General features: G+C 36.0%; 1 protein-coding gene across 7 annotated transcripts in view; it reads right to left on the bottom strand.

Moving 5' to 3' along the window:
* Positions 1–18164, bottom strand: part of Nav3 (neuron navigator 3) — a 784611-nt gene that overhangs the window by 169186 nt on the left and 597261 nt on the right. For all 7 annotated transcript variants that reach the window (XM_005374355.2, XM_005374353.2, XM_005374354.2 and 4 more), the window contains 2 exons: positions 13948–14971; positions 1205–1320 (listed from right to left, as the gene is read on the bottom strand). In XM_005374355.2, the coding sequence (XP_005374412.1) occupies positions 1205–1320; positions 13948–14971 (1140 nt within the window). The remainder of the gene's footprint in view (positions 1–1204; positions 1321–13947; positions 14972–18164) is intronic.

Raw genomic sequence — 18164 nt, 5'->3', positions numbered from 1 at the left:
ACGTTTATAAAGCATATGGTCACAATATAAATACCCAGCATCATTCTGGTCATGATACTTTGTAGAGCTAACAGAAAGCCACTTCTTCCAACTATATGAAAAATCAACAAATATAATCTCCATAGCTGTATATTATTATCACAGTTTCTACTGCTTCCCTGTATTTTCCATGTAAAGTGTCTGATGCCTAGTGATCACTAATGTTAATTCCAAAATCACCCTTAGAATGTTGCCTGTCAGTGTTGTCAATATGTACCGGAGGATACTGTAGTAATGCCTAAGTCTGCTAAAGTTTGTTGTAGGCAAACAACCTGCTAAAGTATGGATATTTCTTAATTGCCCCAAATTGTAATAGTGTCTTTCTCATGAGCTTGTGTAACAGTTATACTTTGAATTCTCGGAGAAGTACAATAATTATTGAAATTAATTAGTTCATTTATTTTTTTCTTTGTACTTACAGGAAGGCTAAGCCAGATTTGTTAGAATAACAAACACATCTTTACTTTTATGAATTCTTAAAAGCCATAAAATCTTAAACTCACTCTTTAGGAGCAGTATCTTTTGATAAGTATTTACTTAGTTCTTTGTGAATATAGGTCTGTATGGTACAGTTACACTAAAGATTTTCCATATATGTCTGGGCTTATCTGAATTCTAAGAAAAAACTTTGGGCTGAAGCTAAAACAAACCTGCTTAATACACTTAAAAATCTAACAATTTAAATCTGGGGCATGTATATTCTTCATACATTATCTACATATGTATAAGGAAATTATTTCCTAGATTTCCTCCAAACGTACATTTGGAGCCACCATCAGACATGCCTCTAAATGTACACAAATGAAGACAGAGCAGATCTGAATTAGTCATTTACATCACTTGAGCATTTATGTATTTTCAATCTCCAAATATTATCCAACAGCTCCTTTATTAACAACAGCTTCTCCAGGTTTTCTTGACTAAATTCAACTTGACTAAAGGCAAAATGATTTATAGAATCAACTTTCGCAAGTATTGCCACTCTTTTCAGAGTAACAGAGTTCTTCCTGAGCAGAATAGTCACATACCTAAGAATCTCTGCAAAAAGAGAAGCACAAAGCATAGGTTTGCAAAAAGTACATCAGAAGTGTGATTTAACAAAAAGACTTACAGGGAGATGACAGCAATTCTGCTATTAGACCTCTCCATCACCAGTGTCACTCACCAGATATCTCCTCCAGGCACTGCTTAGCAGTCTTACTATAGGATGAGTCCATCTTCGTCGGACTGGTGCAGGAGTCCGCAGATGGTAAAGAGGTCCCTTCATTTTCTGAATGTGCTCTGAAATTAGCCAAGAAGACAGAAGTGAATGGCAGTTGTCAAGTCACCAGTGACTCATCGAAGTGGAAGTTCTCCAGCCTAAGAAAAAGTCAATTTATTACAAGTCTTCCATCAAGGTAGTTTTGCTTTATGACTGGACGTTCCAAGCTTGTTTGTCTATAGAGGAATTTTGGCATATTTTTAATACATAGTTCAAGTGTAAGTTATGAAATCAAATATTGTGGGCTTTTCCACATTTGAAAGTTTTTAACTACTAGTAATTTTTTTGAACAAAAGATTTGAAACAGTCAAGTTTTTGGCTGATTTAGAGAAAATATGGCCAAATTTGTTTTATAAGAAGAATACAAACACTGAAAGCACTTTGCATATGTGCTGCTGAAGCAAGCACAGAAAACACTTTAAATTCTTTGTTTTTCATGGAAATCCTGCAAAATATATCCTAAAGTATGTGTACAAGTAATTAATTTGCTTTGAGGTCTAAAAATTAGGATGACTTTATTACCAAACATGTCTTAAATTTTAGTCAATCAGAAACAAATCATTCTTAGATCTACCTTTTATATTATGTTTTATATTTGTGTGCATGTATGTGGTGTAGATTTGTGTGTGTGTGTGTATCTCTGTGTGCATGGCTAACAAAAATGGTGAGTTGAATCAAATGAAAAGAACTAAAAACTGGCACACTTTTGTTATTCTAATCTTATGTCAGACAGATTCCTTTAGTACACAGGTAAATGTTATCAGAATCTCTTCTGATATGTAGAATGTGGGCTAAAAATATACATATATTTGATCCAAACCATTATATCTTTGAAAAATTCTTAGCATGAGCTGCTAGACACAGAAGAAGGCAAGCCAATTCAAGTTTGCATGACCTCTCATTTGCCTTGTAAGTGTCCCAGGTCTATTACTGGAACATGGCAAGTAATCTCTAAATGTTTTGGGCTTTAGTACCATTTATTAAAATATTTTATATGAAAGGAAAAATTAATAGAATCTCAAGCCACTTTTAAAGAATACATTGTCTCTTTCTAAATCCAAATTTTGAGAAAAAAAGTATAATTGTTGACATCAGAAGTCAGTGATATTTAATTGACAGGTATGGAGACTGAAAAGTTCATTAAGATGTTATGGATCATTGAACACCATATGTATATGGACATATAATATATAAGAAATGATATATAGAAAAAAGAGAACAATTCCTTAGGAAAGGTATTTCTTTGCTTTCAATAATTTCTGGCAGACTATTCCTACTTTATTCTAACCTAAAACTGAGGATATAAGAAGCAAGAGCAAAATTAAAATGGAAGTTACTTTATTCAAGCAATAGGTTTATCATTAAGGTCAGTGAAGTTCAGTGTTGCTAAACTTGAGGTATTTTTAGTGTTCACTTTATTTTACAACTGGTCAGCATTTCAAACAGCAGACCAATTGAGGAAGCTCTCCTCACATGGTACAATGATCAAATTCTCTAGTTTTCTGCTCTCTTTTTTTCTCTCAAATCTATATTTTCGCCTATATATCATTAAATTCTGTGGTTCTGGGTAGGAAAATGAAGGGACACAATCACAAAAAAATCTTCAAATTCATATTCTAAACTTTCAATTTTCATTTGATAGACTATGTGCAGATTTTTATCATATTCACTGCATTTTTTTCCCTTTTCACACAAAACTTTCAAAATTATAAGTCTAATGCAGCACTTTTCTCTAAATTCCAGGTCTGGAATTGACACCTCTTTTTTTGTGGTCACAAAAATGCCCCAAACCCATCATGTACAGAATGAAACTCACAATTTTTTTAAATTGGTTCTCATTCAAAGCTCTCTTGAGTGTGGCCATTCTGGAAACTTATGGAGCCCTGAACAGTCTGGTATCTTCTCACTGGCATGGCTGTGCGTAAATCTCCCTTTATTCTCTCCGCTGTGGCCGCAAGAGACTTTTCCAATTCCCATAGCTTCCTGCCTCAGCAGGGTCTTATCATTTGATTATTTTTCTCCTTACTTCATCCAGTCCAGCCTTTCCCTACATGTCTCAGCTCAATGAGTTGTTTCTTTAAAAACCCCCCTAATTTCAGTGATCAGGTGAAGTCTCCAGCTTTAGGTGCCGAGTCCCCCCTGCGCCTGTCTTTTCAGCACTTCGAAGACATGTGATATGAAGTAAATGTAAGTACTTGAGTAATGTTCATCTCCCAAATTAGATTCCATTCTCTATGTTTAAATCCACATTCTTCCCGATATCTGGTTTAAGGTCTATCCCACAGTTTGTACTCAAAAAATATTTGACAAATGATTAAATATATTGAATATTGATAGATCATATCAATGAATATGGAATTTTATACCCATAATCAATAATGAGAGTAAAACAGTATAATTGGTATCTGGAAAAATTGAATAAAGGTGCATGCATATGGTTTGAATGTAAAACTTGGGCATATCACTACTTATTGACTTATGTGATGTTGGCAAGTTGTTTAGCCTCTCTGAAACAGCGTGTTTATCAGTAAAAAAGAAGCAAAGAGGAGCCTTGAACAATAAATATGAATCCAATTTTTAATATTCCTATAAGTTTGGAAAAACTTCTTGAGGCCAAAAGTGTTCAAGTCAATATTAAAACGAACAACGTACCCAGCTCTAGGTGTGGCCTATTTCTTTTCTTCTCTGTTCCCCGGCTTCTCCCATAACCCCTGTCTACAGAGTGCCTTCCCTAAATATTTTTCAAGTCCACTATGGTATATTCTTCCACTTTGGCTTATTTTTTCTGGGCCACTGTAATTTCCTGATCACCTTTTTAGCCTGTTGTTTCTGAAATTAAGATGAAAAACTCCTCTGAATTTTTTAAGGATGGTTATTACTTATTGAAGAAGTTTAAATGGAGAGTATGTTCTCAGACTGGGGTCCCCAAGGAAAGCTGACTGGCTCCCTTCCAAGAAATGTCAGAGGACTGATGCCTTGGTGAGCTGGCTGCGAGCCAGAATTGGTCTGTGCTCCTGAGGAGGCCGCATTCGCAGATTCATCTCTCAGAAGCTGAATCACTTGAAGTAGTTCACTGAGAATGCTAATTGTTTCCTATTAGACCAAGACCGGCAGCTGCCATAAGAGCCAGAGTGCTTGCAGCATTGTGAGTTGTAAAGATGCACAGTATTTCTGTCTAGGAAAATCTGTACAGTGTAAAAAAAAAAATTCAGATTGTGTTTAAGGAATAAAGATTTTGCTTTACTCTAAACATCTTAAAAAGCATTCCTCAGGAGCTGATTTATAGATATCTTTCTTAATATGTAAAAATTATTACTTGATTCCATTGGCTAAGTCCCCACTTCCCACATCTGAAACACTTTTTTGTAAAATATGCTCACATTTCTGACAGCTCAGTATTGACTTGGAAGCTTTTATTTTATATTTTCTGGCTGACGCACTTTATTCAGTTTATTCACTTTAAGTAAAAGGTAATCTTATTTACCTTCAACTGCTTTGGTGTATTTCCCAAGTATTACCTATTTATATGGAAACAGACTGATAGCTGGAAAGAGCACAGAGATGTTAAACTTGAGATAATTCTAAAAAAGAACTCAGAAATCATTTTGGTTTGTTTGTACGTATGTACACGTAGATATTTCTATGTAAGTTAGAAGTTGTCCATTTCTCTAGGATTTTTAACTCATGGTTTCATAAACTGAAGTTAAATTTTACTTACAATCTACAGAGAGACAATCAATGCTGTTAAATTTTAACTTTTACATAAATGATGACAGTTGTGCAATTAAATCTCTGGAGGATTGTAAACTGTCTTCTGTTTTTATGCCTATTTCATGCCAAGTGAATAAATTATATTTGTGTTGATTTATGAAAGAATTTATAAAGTACCCACAAACAGAAGGTATATTTTGACAGAATAAATACCCCAGTGCTGATATTTCCTTCACACTAACTGCAAAAAGTAAAAATGAATACCATGATATTCCTTCAAGATATTTAGCTGACACAGCCCTGTGCAGACTACCTCAACATGGCCATTTTGCTATAAATATCCATTAAAACTATAAGGTATAACATGGCACAACATTATTTAATTTATTTTGAGCTCTAATGAGTTAACACCTAATGTGACATTATCTTCTGGTTTGCACTAAAAATTTACTCTGCTTACTAGGCACTTGAACTGACTTTGTAATAAATCCTAGATATTATTGTACTTACAATTTCCAATCTTGTAAATCTGGGTTTGTGTATCTATATTTTGGAATATATATATATTTATATATATAATATATATAGTGCAGTTTTGATGACATAGAAAACGTACGAGCAGTCAGGCCATTGCTCTCCAAAGAAAAAAATCAGAATTTCTTAAGTAAAAATCAAAGGCAAGTTAGGAAATATATACTAGAAATCCAAAACAACCCTTTGAATCACAAAGAGCGGAATTCTCAAAGGGTGGTCTAGTTTGCTCAACGGACGTGCTTGCCAGTGTGAAGTAGCACCCAGGGGCTCAACTGGAATGTTTTAAGCATCATAACGAGTTTTGATCACAATGGAATATAATCCATGGCATGCAACAGGAAGGCATTAGTCCTTAAAATGTAAACAGTTCTGTAGATAATGGAGAGAAGAGAAATCCTACAAAGGAGAATGCCGAGGCTCAAATGCAGAAAGAATAATGGAATTATAACATAACAACCCATCTATTGGATTAAATTATTAATTCAGGTAAGAAGCCTCAGTGGATGTTATAGCTTAGAGGTGAATATAGAGCAAGGAACACAACTTTCACACATAGACTCACAATATATTCCTCAGGAAGTTTATGAAATATAGCCATTGTTAATTTTACTGTAGAAAATTGGAAAATATATTAATTGGAAAATATTTCTAAACATATCATGGGCCACTTGGTAGGCTGTAAAGGGAGGAGCATAGCATCATTTCCGTGACCTTTTCTAGCAGTGGCTGTATTCCCTATTACAAATATTGCTGTGTGAGAGAATTTAAACTGCTCCCTGATGCACGGAAATATAATAAACCAAGCAAGATGAGCTCTCAAGCAAGAATGTTCAAATGAGAAGGGGAACAAAGGATGGGGGAGGGGGAGAAGGGAAAGAAGGGACAAGAACAAAAAACAATAGATGGAAGAAATGGAAACAAAGATTTTGCAAATAAGAAAGAGAAGAGCTTTTGAAGGGAGGGCAGGGGAATGGGAAAAAAAGAAAAGTCAAAATATATCATGTACAGGCACAAATTCCCTCTGACCAGTGTTATCATTATGTTTATCTAAAATGCACTAAGAAAACATTTAAAAAGAAAGAATCCAATAAGATTTAGTTTGTGCTGACAATCAATTATGCCCAGTTCATATAAAATCATATTCGCAGTTTAATCTGTGTTATGGTTGAAACATTGTGTCAACTTGGGGAGTCTAGAGGTTTGGCTAAGTGACTCAGCAGGAAGCCAGGGTGCTTACTTTGTATACATCCTGAGCCTGCGGAAGAGGAGGGCATGGAGATTATGTGAGAGCTACACGCCCCTTAGGTGGGGGTAGCCTGTTTTACAAAGTAAGGCAGAAAAAGAAGCTGCTTGCCGCCATTCCTCCGGTTTGCTCTGGCTGTTTGCTGTACGGCTGGTTCCCCTCTTTGCTCTTGTTGCTTTGCTATCTTCTGCCTCCGAGCCAGCCAAGTATGGACTGAAACCTCCACAAACTGTAAGCTAAATAAACCTTTCCTTCCTTCATTTTGGGTGTTGGGTATTTTGTCTCAGCAACGAGGGAAAAGTAACCAAGACAATCTGAAACAGTAGCCTCAGAGCTTTACAAAGCTTTATCTGAACCTACTCAATCTACTGGTTTAGTAAGCCAAACTTCAAAACTTCTAAGTAAACATTTTCAAAACTAATGCTTTGCATTCTTTGCTTTTTTGTACACAGCATGTTCAAATGTTAGTTTCCAGTGTCACTTCACAGGAGAATCTGTAAATTCACAAAGTTATTATAACGGTAATCTCTGGAGGACCCATGTTGCAGTTGCAAAAGATATACCACCTTTTATCCAAAGATGGAAAACTTCTAAATTCAGATTTTCTTGACCAAATTTAAAAATCAAGTGTGTATACAGGGTTTCTGCTTATATTTAATTAATGAATTTGCAATTATAGTGATTTTCTCCTCAATATTAGCATTTTTTCCTTATTAAGAGATAGGCATATTTCATTTAGGAGAATTGCTAAGGCCCCTTGTTCCATTCATTTTGCTTCTGGGTGTTCACTTCATGCCCAATACATTGTTTTACTGGAAAAAGAAGACTAAATGGAGCCTGATTGTGGTAGAAATTCTTCAATGTCAGGAACCTGGACTATGTATGTGTTTGTGTGTTTGTAGGTGTTCATGCATGCATTCATGGCACTTAGTACACATGGTGAAAAAGTAAAAATGTAGACCTTCCAGGAACAAGTTATGGATCTGGCTAACATTTACATTAAAATTTTATTGGAGAGTACTAAATAGACAGGTTCAGGCAAAAACATGAAGATTTCCCTTTTATCTTGAGTTAACCAATTATTTTATTATTTTCTTTCTATGTCTTTGCAAATAGGGGAGATAGCAGTCACATAATAAATACAAAAGCAAATGAAAATAACAAGCAGAAATGACATGCCTATTTTGAAGATCTGAAGGAGATAAACTAACAATTTTTTGCAATTTATGCAAGGAAATCAAGTTTGGAGAATAAAACATAAAAAGGGAATGGCAAATAAAGAATTGCAAAAGAACCTTTAGTAGATTGGAAAACTATGTTGATCTTTATCATTATTCACTTTTCATAATTAGAAATTCTCAAACAGATCATAACAAAAATACCCCTAAGAGTCAGTGAGTTGCTCCTTCATCTAAACATTTAGCCTGGTTTATCCTGATGTGTCCCACAAGCATTTCATTCTATTTTCTGAAGACACTGTTATTTTCCAAATCACGCTTCGCACATACATGGGCTTGGGTGCATGCATGAACACAAACACAAACACACATATAGTCCAGGTTCCTGACATTGAAGAATTTCTACCACAGTCAGGCTCCATTTAGTCTTCTTTTTCCGGGAAACCTGACCTGAGGCCACCACAGTCACCTTGTATTGACCTTTCACGTGGTTTACATGGTCCCTACAGTCTTGTATTTCCTGTCTTGTTCCTAGAGGTCTGCATGTCTAAACCTGACATAACTTTCTGGGCCCAGATCAAGTGTCACTTTTCCTGATTCCAAAAGTGAGAAGCAAGTTTCCACATTTTTGAAATGTTGATGTTACAAATCTCTTGGGAGCTTTAGACTTCCTGCTGAGTTTTGTTGTCTACTTTAATCCCACCCCTTCTCTGCTATATCATGGACAATACAAGGAAAAAGACAACTAGTGTGGTGCTCCCTTTTTGCTTGATGCCTTTGTCATTGTTGATGGAAGAAAAAAATAGATGAATGAAGGTACTGAACATAAGATGTGGTTTAAATCTTTAAACAATTTAAAACTGTATGTTTTTCAATTCAACCTCTACATTAATAGGAAGTAAGAGACCCTGTGATTTTTCTATTGTACTGTACATTTTGGTCACCTTTTCCATTCTTCTACCTAATATGACCATGTTCTTTTCAACATTTTCTCATCTGGTGTTCCCTGGGGTAAGCTTTTGCCTATATAATTGTGTTAATATGACAAAAGTCTTGTTTCAGTGAGTTTATATATTTGTAAGGGAGCTGCCTGGTGCTAGAACATGGGTAAAATCACACCAATCAATATATATGGGACAGCAGAACAGATAGGAGCTTAACTCTAAGAGGATGATGAAATATAACACTAGCAAGGCCATGGGGATGTTTCACTGGACTAGATAATTCAAGGTGGCTTCCTAAAGAAACAGTGTATAAGTGGAGATCTAATGACAAATCAAAACTTATAGTGATAGGTAAGAGAGTCCTCATAAGCAGAAAGAACACCTATGACAAAGGAGCAAGAGAAGGTGGTCTGAACAATACCATTATGGCTGAGAGACAACGTAGCAGGGGAAGAGGTGGGTGAAGGTAATTTAAGGATTAGATAGACAGGTTATACAGGGCCTGCTAAGGCATGGTGAGTTTTTGAGTTTTATCTTTTAAGTGTAGGGGAAATTTAACAGATGGTTTTACAAATTTGAAGAATATAGCTGCTTCTTAACTTAAAGTAGGGTTAAGTCTTGATTGGTCTACAGTAAGGTAAAAATATCATAAGTCAAAAATGAATGTAATAATACATACTGATCATCGTAATTTGGCAACACAACACACTATAGAGTATGGATGCTTACCCTCAAGGTTCTGGTGGCTGACTGCAGGCTTTGGCTTGCTGCTGCAGCCACCTAGTGTGAGAGAATATCCTGCTGTATGTCTCTAGCCCAAGAGTGGATCAAAAGTCAAAGTACAGTTTCTACTGAATGCATATCTGTTATGCACTGTTATAAAGTCAAAAACTGCAGGTCAAACCCTCATGCCAGGGATCATCTATATACGATTTATCCTTTTAGAAGGTCAGAGTTCTCTGTGCATGAAGGACGTTACTATGAAGAGAGAGAAAGTGGAAAGTGGGAGACTTGCTGGACACCAGGTTAGAGCTGCAGATACACTGGCGGTTTGTACCAGTAGGAGGAGAATGGAAACAGAAGTGTCATGTGGAGGGCATCTTTTGATAAACAAGTTATTAAGACGAGCTGAAAATTGGATATGTAAGGAATAGTAAATTAAAAAATAGCAAAGTATGAGTTTTTCCCCAAATTTTCTTGTTTAGGTTCCCATTCACATGGTCATGACTCCTAATCTGAACTGACAGTAGTAGTTTCAGTTACAGCATTTGCAGGGCACGTTGCAGTTTATCTATTATTTTTCACCACACCTAGATTATGGAACTGCATAATATTAAATGTGGATGATGGCACAGTATTGTCTGTTCCACCTGAAAAACTCAAACTCAAATTCTTTAAGTCTCAACTCTTATTTTAACTTCTCTGTGAGCCATTAATTGGCCACACTCTTGAATTAGGGTTTTTCACTTGTTTGTTTTTTTAAGTCAGGGTTTCACTACATACTTCAGGCTGGGCTTGAACTCACTATATAGCCTCTGCTAGTCTCAAACTCATAGTGATCCTCCCGGCTCAGCCTCCTGAGTGCTGGGATGTCCCCAGAAGGTTGAGCTCCGCAGGGAGGCAGTATTTTTTTTCAATAATTGTATCCTCATTGTATTTTATTTTCAGGACGAAGGACGGGTGTATAAATGGAAAAATATTTGATGATTTCTTTTTTTCTAAACTATAGCAATTGATCATTTTACCACTCCCTAAATACCCTGGTACATGTCTTAAAACTTAAAAAAGGCAGCCTATTCCAGTTTCAAATACCTCTAATTATTGAGAACTTCTTACATTGAATTTACAATCCTGTGTTAAATTCTCAAACTTGATCATAGTTATTTCTGCTCATTAAACAGATAACAATAAATTCAAAACTACTACTATCACTTTGGAAGAATAGCTTTATGTAAGCTATCTTATGATGGGTTAAAATATAAAATCCGTTATCTGCCAGAACCCAACATTAAATTTAGATGACAGTGAATATTCACAATCAGCCATAAATCATCCTATTATGTAGAAGTTCTTTAATAATCTTTAAATATTGCATGTATGTATGCTTTTACACAGAAATTCATGTGCATGTATTTTAAATTTATACTATTAATAACAATTAAGCATTTTCCATTATACATAAGTTCTGATTCAAAATTGTGCAAACCTATGATTAATATTTTCATACCCAGAATTTTCCCAATAAAAATTTTTCTTAATTCTATACATGTACAAAGAACTGATAAGTAAAGAAGGGCATGTTATAGGCTGATTAAAAGGAAAAATTTTGGAGCTAGTCAGATTTGGGTTTCCTAAGCAAACCCTTATAGGCACTGCAACTTTAAGAGATTATTACTACTCTGACTTGAGATTGCTGCCTCTGGGGTAGCTTGACACATGTCTGTAATCCTAGGTCTTAGAGAGCAAAGGCAAGAGGATCTCAAATTGGAGCCCAGACTGGAAAAATCAGATATACAATTCCTCAAAATAAACTATAAAAAAGGCCTGGAGAATTAGCTCAGTGAAAAGGTCTGGATTCCATCCCCAACACTCAAAACAAAACAAAACAAAACAAAACAAAACAAAACAAAACAAAACAAAACAAAACAGAAAAATTCTTCCTCATCTCTGGAAAACCGGTAAAGCAACTTTCTCCCACTCAATATTTCTAAGTTGTGTTACTTCCTCTTTTTAATAGTTAAAAGTTAATTTCCAATGTGGCATATATATGTAGCGAAATTTTACTCAGCCATAAAAGGGCAAGTCCCTCTTGTTTGGGACAGGTGACACCCTAGAAAACATTATATTAAGTGACATTAACCGGACACAGAAAGACAGATAGTACATGATCTCATGGACATGTGAAACATAAAAAAGTTGATCTCATAGAATTAGACTGTAGAATGGGAAGTTACCAGGGGCTAGGATGGCTTATTGGCAAGGACTACAAATTTGCTGATCAAAAAATATGAAAATTCTGTTAGATAGGAAAAATAAGTTTAAGGAATCTATTACACATCACAATGACTGCAAGATTATCATAATATAGATTATATTCTTGAAAAATACTTAAGAGAGTGGATTAAAGAGTTCTTATCAAAAAGTGGTAATTATGTGAGCTAATGCATGTGCTAATTAGTGGCATTTTGTCATCTACAATGTATATATTTCACAACTTCATGATATAGTTGATGAACATAATTTTATCTATGAATTAAAGTTAAATTTTAAAAATACTAATGATTAAAGCACTCTGTCTCTCATGTAAAGTCCATAGCAATATAGAACTTATCTGAGATTTTAATGAGAATAAAATTTGACAATAAAAAGTTACATTTTTAAATGGAATCCACAGAATTTTAATGTACTAAATAAAAAGAAACCTGTTAAATTGGCAGATATATATTTGGGCTTTCTTATGAAATTCATTTGTGATTTTTTGGAAATGATTGATGTTCATATAATTTGAGATTCAAAAATGGCTGAACATGACATATGATATATTTAGAACTTCATTTTTTATAGTATCAAAATGTGCATTAGGATTTAATTAATTCTGCTTTGTCAGTTAGAAACCTGGAGTCAGAAAGCAGCCGTCTTCACTGTACCAAACACAAAGGTTCTAATGAGTTACTTCCACTAAAGTCAGGACAGCAAGGCTTAACTGAGATGCTTCAAGAGATTAAATGTAACAATTACACTTCTGTTTTGCTGAGGGTATAAAGCCCCTGGAAAAGATACTGGGATTCTTCATTGAGTTTTGATCCTTTTAATTGCTTACTGACCATAAAATTTCTCTCCTATGCTTACACTACCAACCTGCCAGAAGGAAAGAGAAGAGTAGACCTTTTTCACTCCTAGCCCAGCCCCTTCTAACCAGGCAATGAGTAAAACTAGACAGTCACCAGTGATAGATGGATCTCTGATAGATTACAGCAAATCACAGGGCAGCAGGCAAAGTGTGCTATTCTCAGACTCTTTGCTTGCTGTACTGCCGGGTGAAATGGTCTGCTTTGCGGTGGGCACCTTTGAGCCTGGTTTTGGAATCCCACTGGAAGATGGAATTAAACTTTCCCTCTTGGCTGCTGCGGTCTTGCTGCTCTTTGGGGTCAAGCTGGTGATTTTGGAGGGTTTTTGGAGCTGTCTCAGTCACCTGATCCTTTTCTTCCTGAACTGGTTTAGCAATACAATATACATATTTAAATATAACATATATTTTATATTTCAATACATATAAAATACAATGAGTAAATAATACATAACAAGCAAAAACTAAGCCTGAATATATTAATTTTATAGATAATTCTTTTTATTTTGAACCTTATACTTACTGGTGGGAAATTAATAAAATATTTACTTTGGGAAAGTAATACAAACAAAAATTAACAAACAGCTACAGTATGACAGGATACATACTAAAGATGTTATATCTTATAATAGTTCCAACACCGCAAGGTAAATTATTATTCCTATTGGGCAGTTGAAGAAAATGGACTAAGAGATTTTAAGTAACTTGTCCGAAGTCATACAGCTGCTAAGTAGAATAGCTAGGGAATAAATCCTTATCTGTGTGCTACCAGAGCCTGCCTCTTTAACCACTGTCATATACTTTCTCCCAAGGGTGACAGCAAAAGTATCTGTGAGTGCCATAAAACTGAGACTTATTTTAAAAGACTGCTACCTCTAATAGCAGTAATACAGTCAAAATAATAATAGTGCTAACCAGGAGAGAGTCACGGTACGTGTATTCTATCCTGCCTTTGACAACATGTAGACTAATTTGTGAAGTCTCCAACCTTTGAGAATGTGAGAATTGGTCTAGATCATCTTTTAGTGTTTATCCAGATTAAGACTCCAAATTCTAGGCCTCTTACTTCAGAATGAAATATCAGTCCAAAAGGACGATCCCGAGGCATTGCCTCCTCTCACAACCTTTGATACTCTCCACTCCTTGAGCATGAGGCCCTATAAGAAATGCCTGGGCAGAGCCCGCCTTACCTGTAAATGAATGGAGCCACGGTGGCGGTGTTCGGGTGGCTGTGCTGCTGCTGCTGAGGGAGATGGACAGCGCCATTTCCTGTGCTCTGACTGCTGCTCTGCACCGACACAGTGCAGGAACCGGAGGGAGAAGCGTGGCCAGCTTCCCTCCCGTCCAGAGGGGCAGGGCAGTGGGATGTGCTTGCTTTCTCGGTGGCTATGGGCTTGGGTAAGGACTGGGAAGGGCTTCCCTTGGTAGTCCTGAATTTCTCAGACTCTTTGCTTGCTGTACCGCCGGGTGAAATGGTCTGCTTTGCGGTGGGCACCTTTGAGCCTGGTTTTGGAATCCCACTGGAAGATGGAATTAAACTTTCCTTCTTGGCTGCTGCGGTCTTGCTGCCCTTTGGGATCAAGCTGGCGATTTTGGAGGTTTTTTTTGGAGTTGTCTCAGTCACCTGATCCTTCTCGTCCTTAACTGGTTTATCAGTGCAAATTTTATTTTTGTCCCTGTTTTTTTCCTCTTTTTCCTTTGGCTGTAGCAAAGACTTTTTATTGCTGAGATTTTTGCTTCCAGCTTTCGGAGGGGCCAATTTAGGTGATACTTTGGGACTGCTATTTGTTGAGCCACCACTATTCAAACCGCTATTAAAGCCTTCCATTTCACTACATTCAGAAAAGGCATCATCATCCTTCCCACCATCACTGGGTCCTGAACTGGGAGACTGCGGGGGCCGTAAAGCAGTCCGTGCATTAACCAGCTTGAATTTTTCAAGCATAGATTTCTGGCCTGAGGGAGCAGGTTTGACCCCTTCCGAGACCGGTGGCTTCAGTCTGTCTGAAGACGGTGTGGGAGAGGTGGCTGGACTCGACTGCTTCACTGTCAGCATGGTAGAGGTGGCACTGTGCTTGACATTCATGGACTTGCTGCGCCAGGGCTTGCTGGCACTTGGAGAAGGGATGGCAGAGGCAGGGGGCTGCCCCGCAGTGCTAGGAGGCTGCATATTACCATTTACACCTGAAGATGGTGGAGGGCCTTTGGAGGAATCTGGCATTGTTATGAAAATAAAAAAAAGAAAAGGCTGATTAGTCCTGATCATGTACATTTACATCCCTGAGTAATTCTTAACCATAAACACAAAAATCTCTCCCCTCTGAGCTCAAAAGAGACATACAATGTGGCATTTGTAACAGTCTTACAAGGAACATCACTATTATCATTCCCCTTTTACAAATAAACCTGGGCCAAGAGAGACTATATAATTTGTTCAAAGTCATATAGATTGGCTTTGAAATGATTTCAGAACTGTGTTCTTATCAAGCACACCTACAGCTTCCTGAGTAATCCAAACAAACTTTAAATTCTAACAAAGCAGCAAGCCATATTTTGAGAGCTAGAAGAAAATAAATACTTTTGTCAGGTAAACACATTTCAGTGAGCTAGCATTTCCTTACGTCTCATTCAGAAGTTACATTATCATGTAAATTTTCATAAGAATATTCTAATACTAAGAAATCCCTGATTGTAAGTCATTTTTGAGATTGAAACCAAATCAAAGGAATTTCATAATAGAGAATAAAAACAAACTGGGTTTGAAATTAAAAGATCTCAATTCAAATGTTAATATTTGAGGCACCATATAATTCTGCTAAAGTCATTAAACTTACATTTTACTGACCGGAGACACTTCTCTGTACATCATCTTTATTGTGGGGAGTAAAGAATGATTGCATATGAGATTTGAAAAATAAATGCACAACTATTCTTTTGATGAAATACTAAATGAAAATATCTTACAAAGAATGACCTTTTCAAGATATTCAGGAGTTGGACTATTTTATACTTTATTACATATTCATAAATATGAAATTTTTTTTATCCAAAATGTTTTCTTCTGAGTTCAAACACATGCTAAACAATATATAATCAAGCTAATGGTGAAGAACACTAGCCTTACTCAATTTTCAGAAAAGAAAATTGACATACAACAAAGAAATCAGAGAAGGGAAGTGAGACCAAATTGCTTGTTGAATTTCTACTTGAGTTAGGGAAGTTTCTTTTATTTTCAAATAAATGTGCCCAAAATAACACAATAGACATTTGAAATTCATATTAACTATAACAATGGTATAGGCAAATGCTTTTTGTATTAAAGTTTCTCAAATGATTTGGTGTACCAGCACTGAATCCTAACTCCTGTTTCCCTTCTAACTCCTGTTACCCCTCCTGTTACCAGCACTGAATTCCAATTCCTGTTACTCCTCTGTAATTCTTCATTTCAACTGGAAAAAAATGAATATTAATAGTACAGGACTGTACCTATATAATGTAGATTAAAATATACAGATAGGTGTGGGGGGGTGTGCCTATAATCTCAGTAATCTGGGAGACTGAGGCAATAGGAACACAAGTTCTAGCCTGGTTAACCTCATGAATTAAACTGAAAACAAAACTAAACCTTTAAGCAAAAATCTGGGCATATAACTCAGTGCAAAGACTTAGTTTCAATCCCTAGTACATCACCTCCCCAAAAAATCATTCACTGAATAGTTAAAATTCTTCCATAGTAAAGTATATCTAAATTTTAAAGCATATGATGTTAATTGAACTTTTTAAAGTATTTGTCTAAAGTCTGTATTGTTCCCATATGTAGAACAATTGTAGAAATTCATTAAGTTCATTCACAAACACTAAAGTATTCTAAAAATAGGTGTTTCTACCAATTCACACACACAAAAATCTAACAAACTTCAAACCTCCAATTACTCAAATGCATCTACTTACCGTGAATAGATTTCAATATTTTGCTAATCATGTGTTCTAAGTGTAGGTAATTCCAAGTTTATTTCACTGACAGAACTCTTTCAGAGACTGGTAATATTACCATTACTGGGTAGAGCACACTGAGACTGCAGGACTGCCTACCAAATATTCTTCATATTAATTTTTTCTTATTGGTCATATCTTAGATTTTACCTTTGCTTTCTCTGAAAAACAAAGTTAGCCAATCTCTGCTTCTGATCAAGACTGGACTAGATGGCTGCTGTGGCTTCTTCCTGAGCTTAGTACTTCTTCTAGCATAGTCACTATCCTCTGCTGTGCTGCCTGTTACCTTCTACTACATGTTATTGTCCATGAAAGCAAAGAGCATGCCTGTTTTATTCATGGTTTTCTATTATGTCATACCCAGGCACTGAACTCAGTGAGTGACATATTAATTGAGTCCTCTCTGCAAAAGCATGAAGTTATTATTTTTCCCATTTACAAAGGAAAAAAACCCAGAAGTATAAAGTAATTAAATATCTGGGCAAAGGTTACAAAATTTCTAAGTGATGGAATTGAGAAATAAATTGCTTGGATTCTAAAGTGATCCTATCAATTACTATATATTATTACTTCTCAAATATAAAAGGGGTAATTTCAACAGCTTATCAATTATAAGATTGTCACAGGGTTATATTAAATGAACTTTATTACTCAACTACCTAGGGTCAAGGGTAAAGTAAAAACTTCTCCCCCAAACAAATTTATTTTCTCAGGTTCACTATATTATGTAAATCCCCATGCACATTTCACACAATGATGTCACCATTTTGCTGACTTTTCCAACTTATATAACTATACATTTTTGTCCAGGAATATTATTCAATGCTGTTCAGTTCCTGTAATTTATAGGATGTTAAGCTCATCATCTGTTAGAGTTTGCTGAATGCCTCCTTTATTCAAGATACTCCAAGGCACTTTGTCCTCTTGTTGAAGATAGAGAACTCAGAAGAGATACATGCAACTGCACAGCAACAAAGACCTTTTGTCAAATGGGTGGGATGTGGGAAAGTACACAGTACAGAAGGGGAGAGGTACAAGAGATCGAACAAGGCTGTGGAGCAAGATCTGGACAAATGATGCAAAAGGTAAGAGTAGGCTTTCTAGACAGGAGAAACATGTACAACACTTTGTTATAGAACTACAGGAATGTTCGTATATATTTACATTTTAAAATGTAAATCTACATATTGGAATGCCAAGTTAGAATGAAACTGAGTCTTCTCAAATGCTACTCTGCTGGGAATATTATTTTTGTTTTTGTTTTTTTTGTTCATTTTTCTTCCAATACCAGGAATTGCACTCACTATCCTGCGCTTGCCAGGAGGTGCTGTGCTGCTGAGCTAAATCCCCAGCCCCTCTGCTGGGAATATTGTTGAGAGAAACATGATGACATCACACTGAGTGCATCATCATT

This window comes from Chinchilla lanigera, unplaced genomic scaffold (genome assembly GCF_000276665.1).
Source record: "Chinchilla lanigera isolate Chin_1 unplaced genomic scaffold, ChiLan1.0 scaffold00004, whole genome shotgun sequence".
In the NCBI taxonomy this organism is placed as follows: Eukaryota; Metazoa; Chordata; class Mammalia; order Rodentia; family Chinchillidae; genus Chinchilla; species Chinchilla lanigera.
Note: the sequence above shows the minus strand (reverse complement) of the source record. Positions and strands in the feature narration are given on the sequence as shown.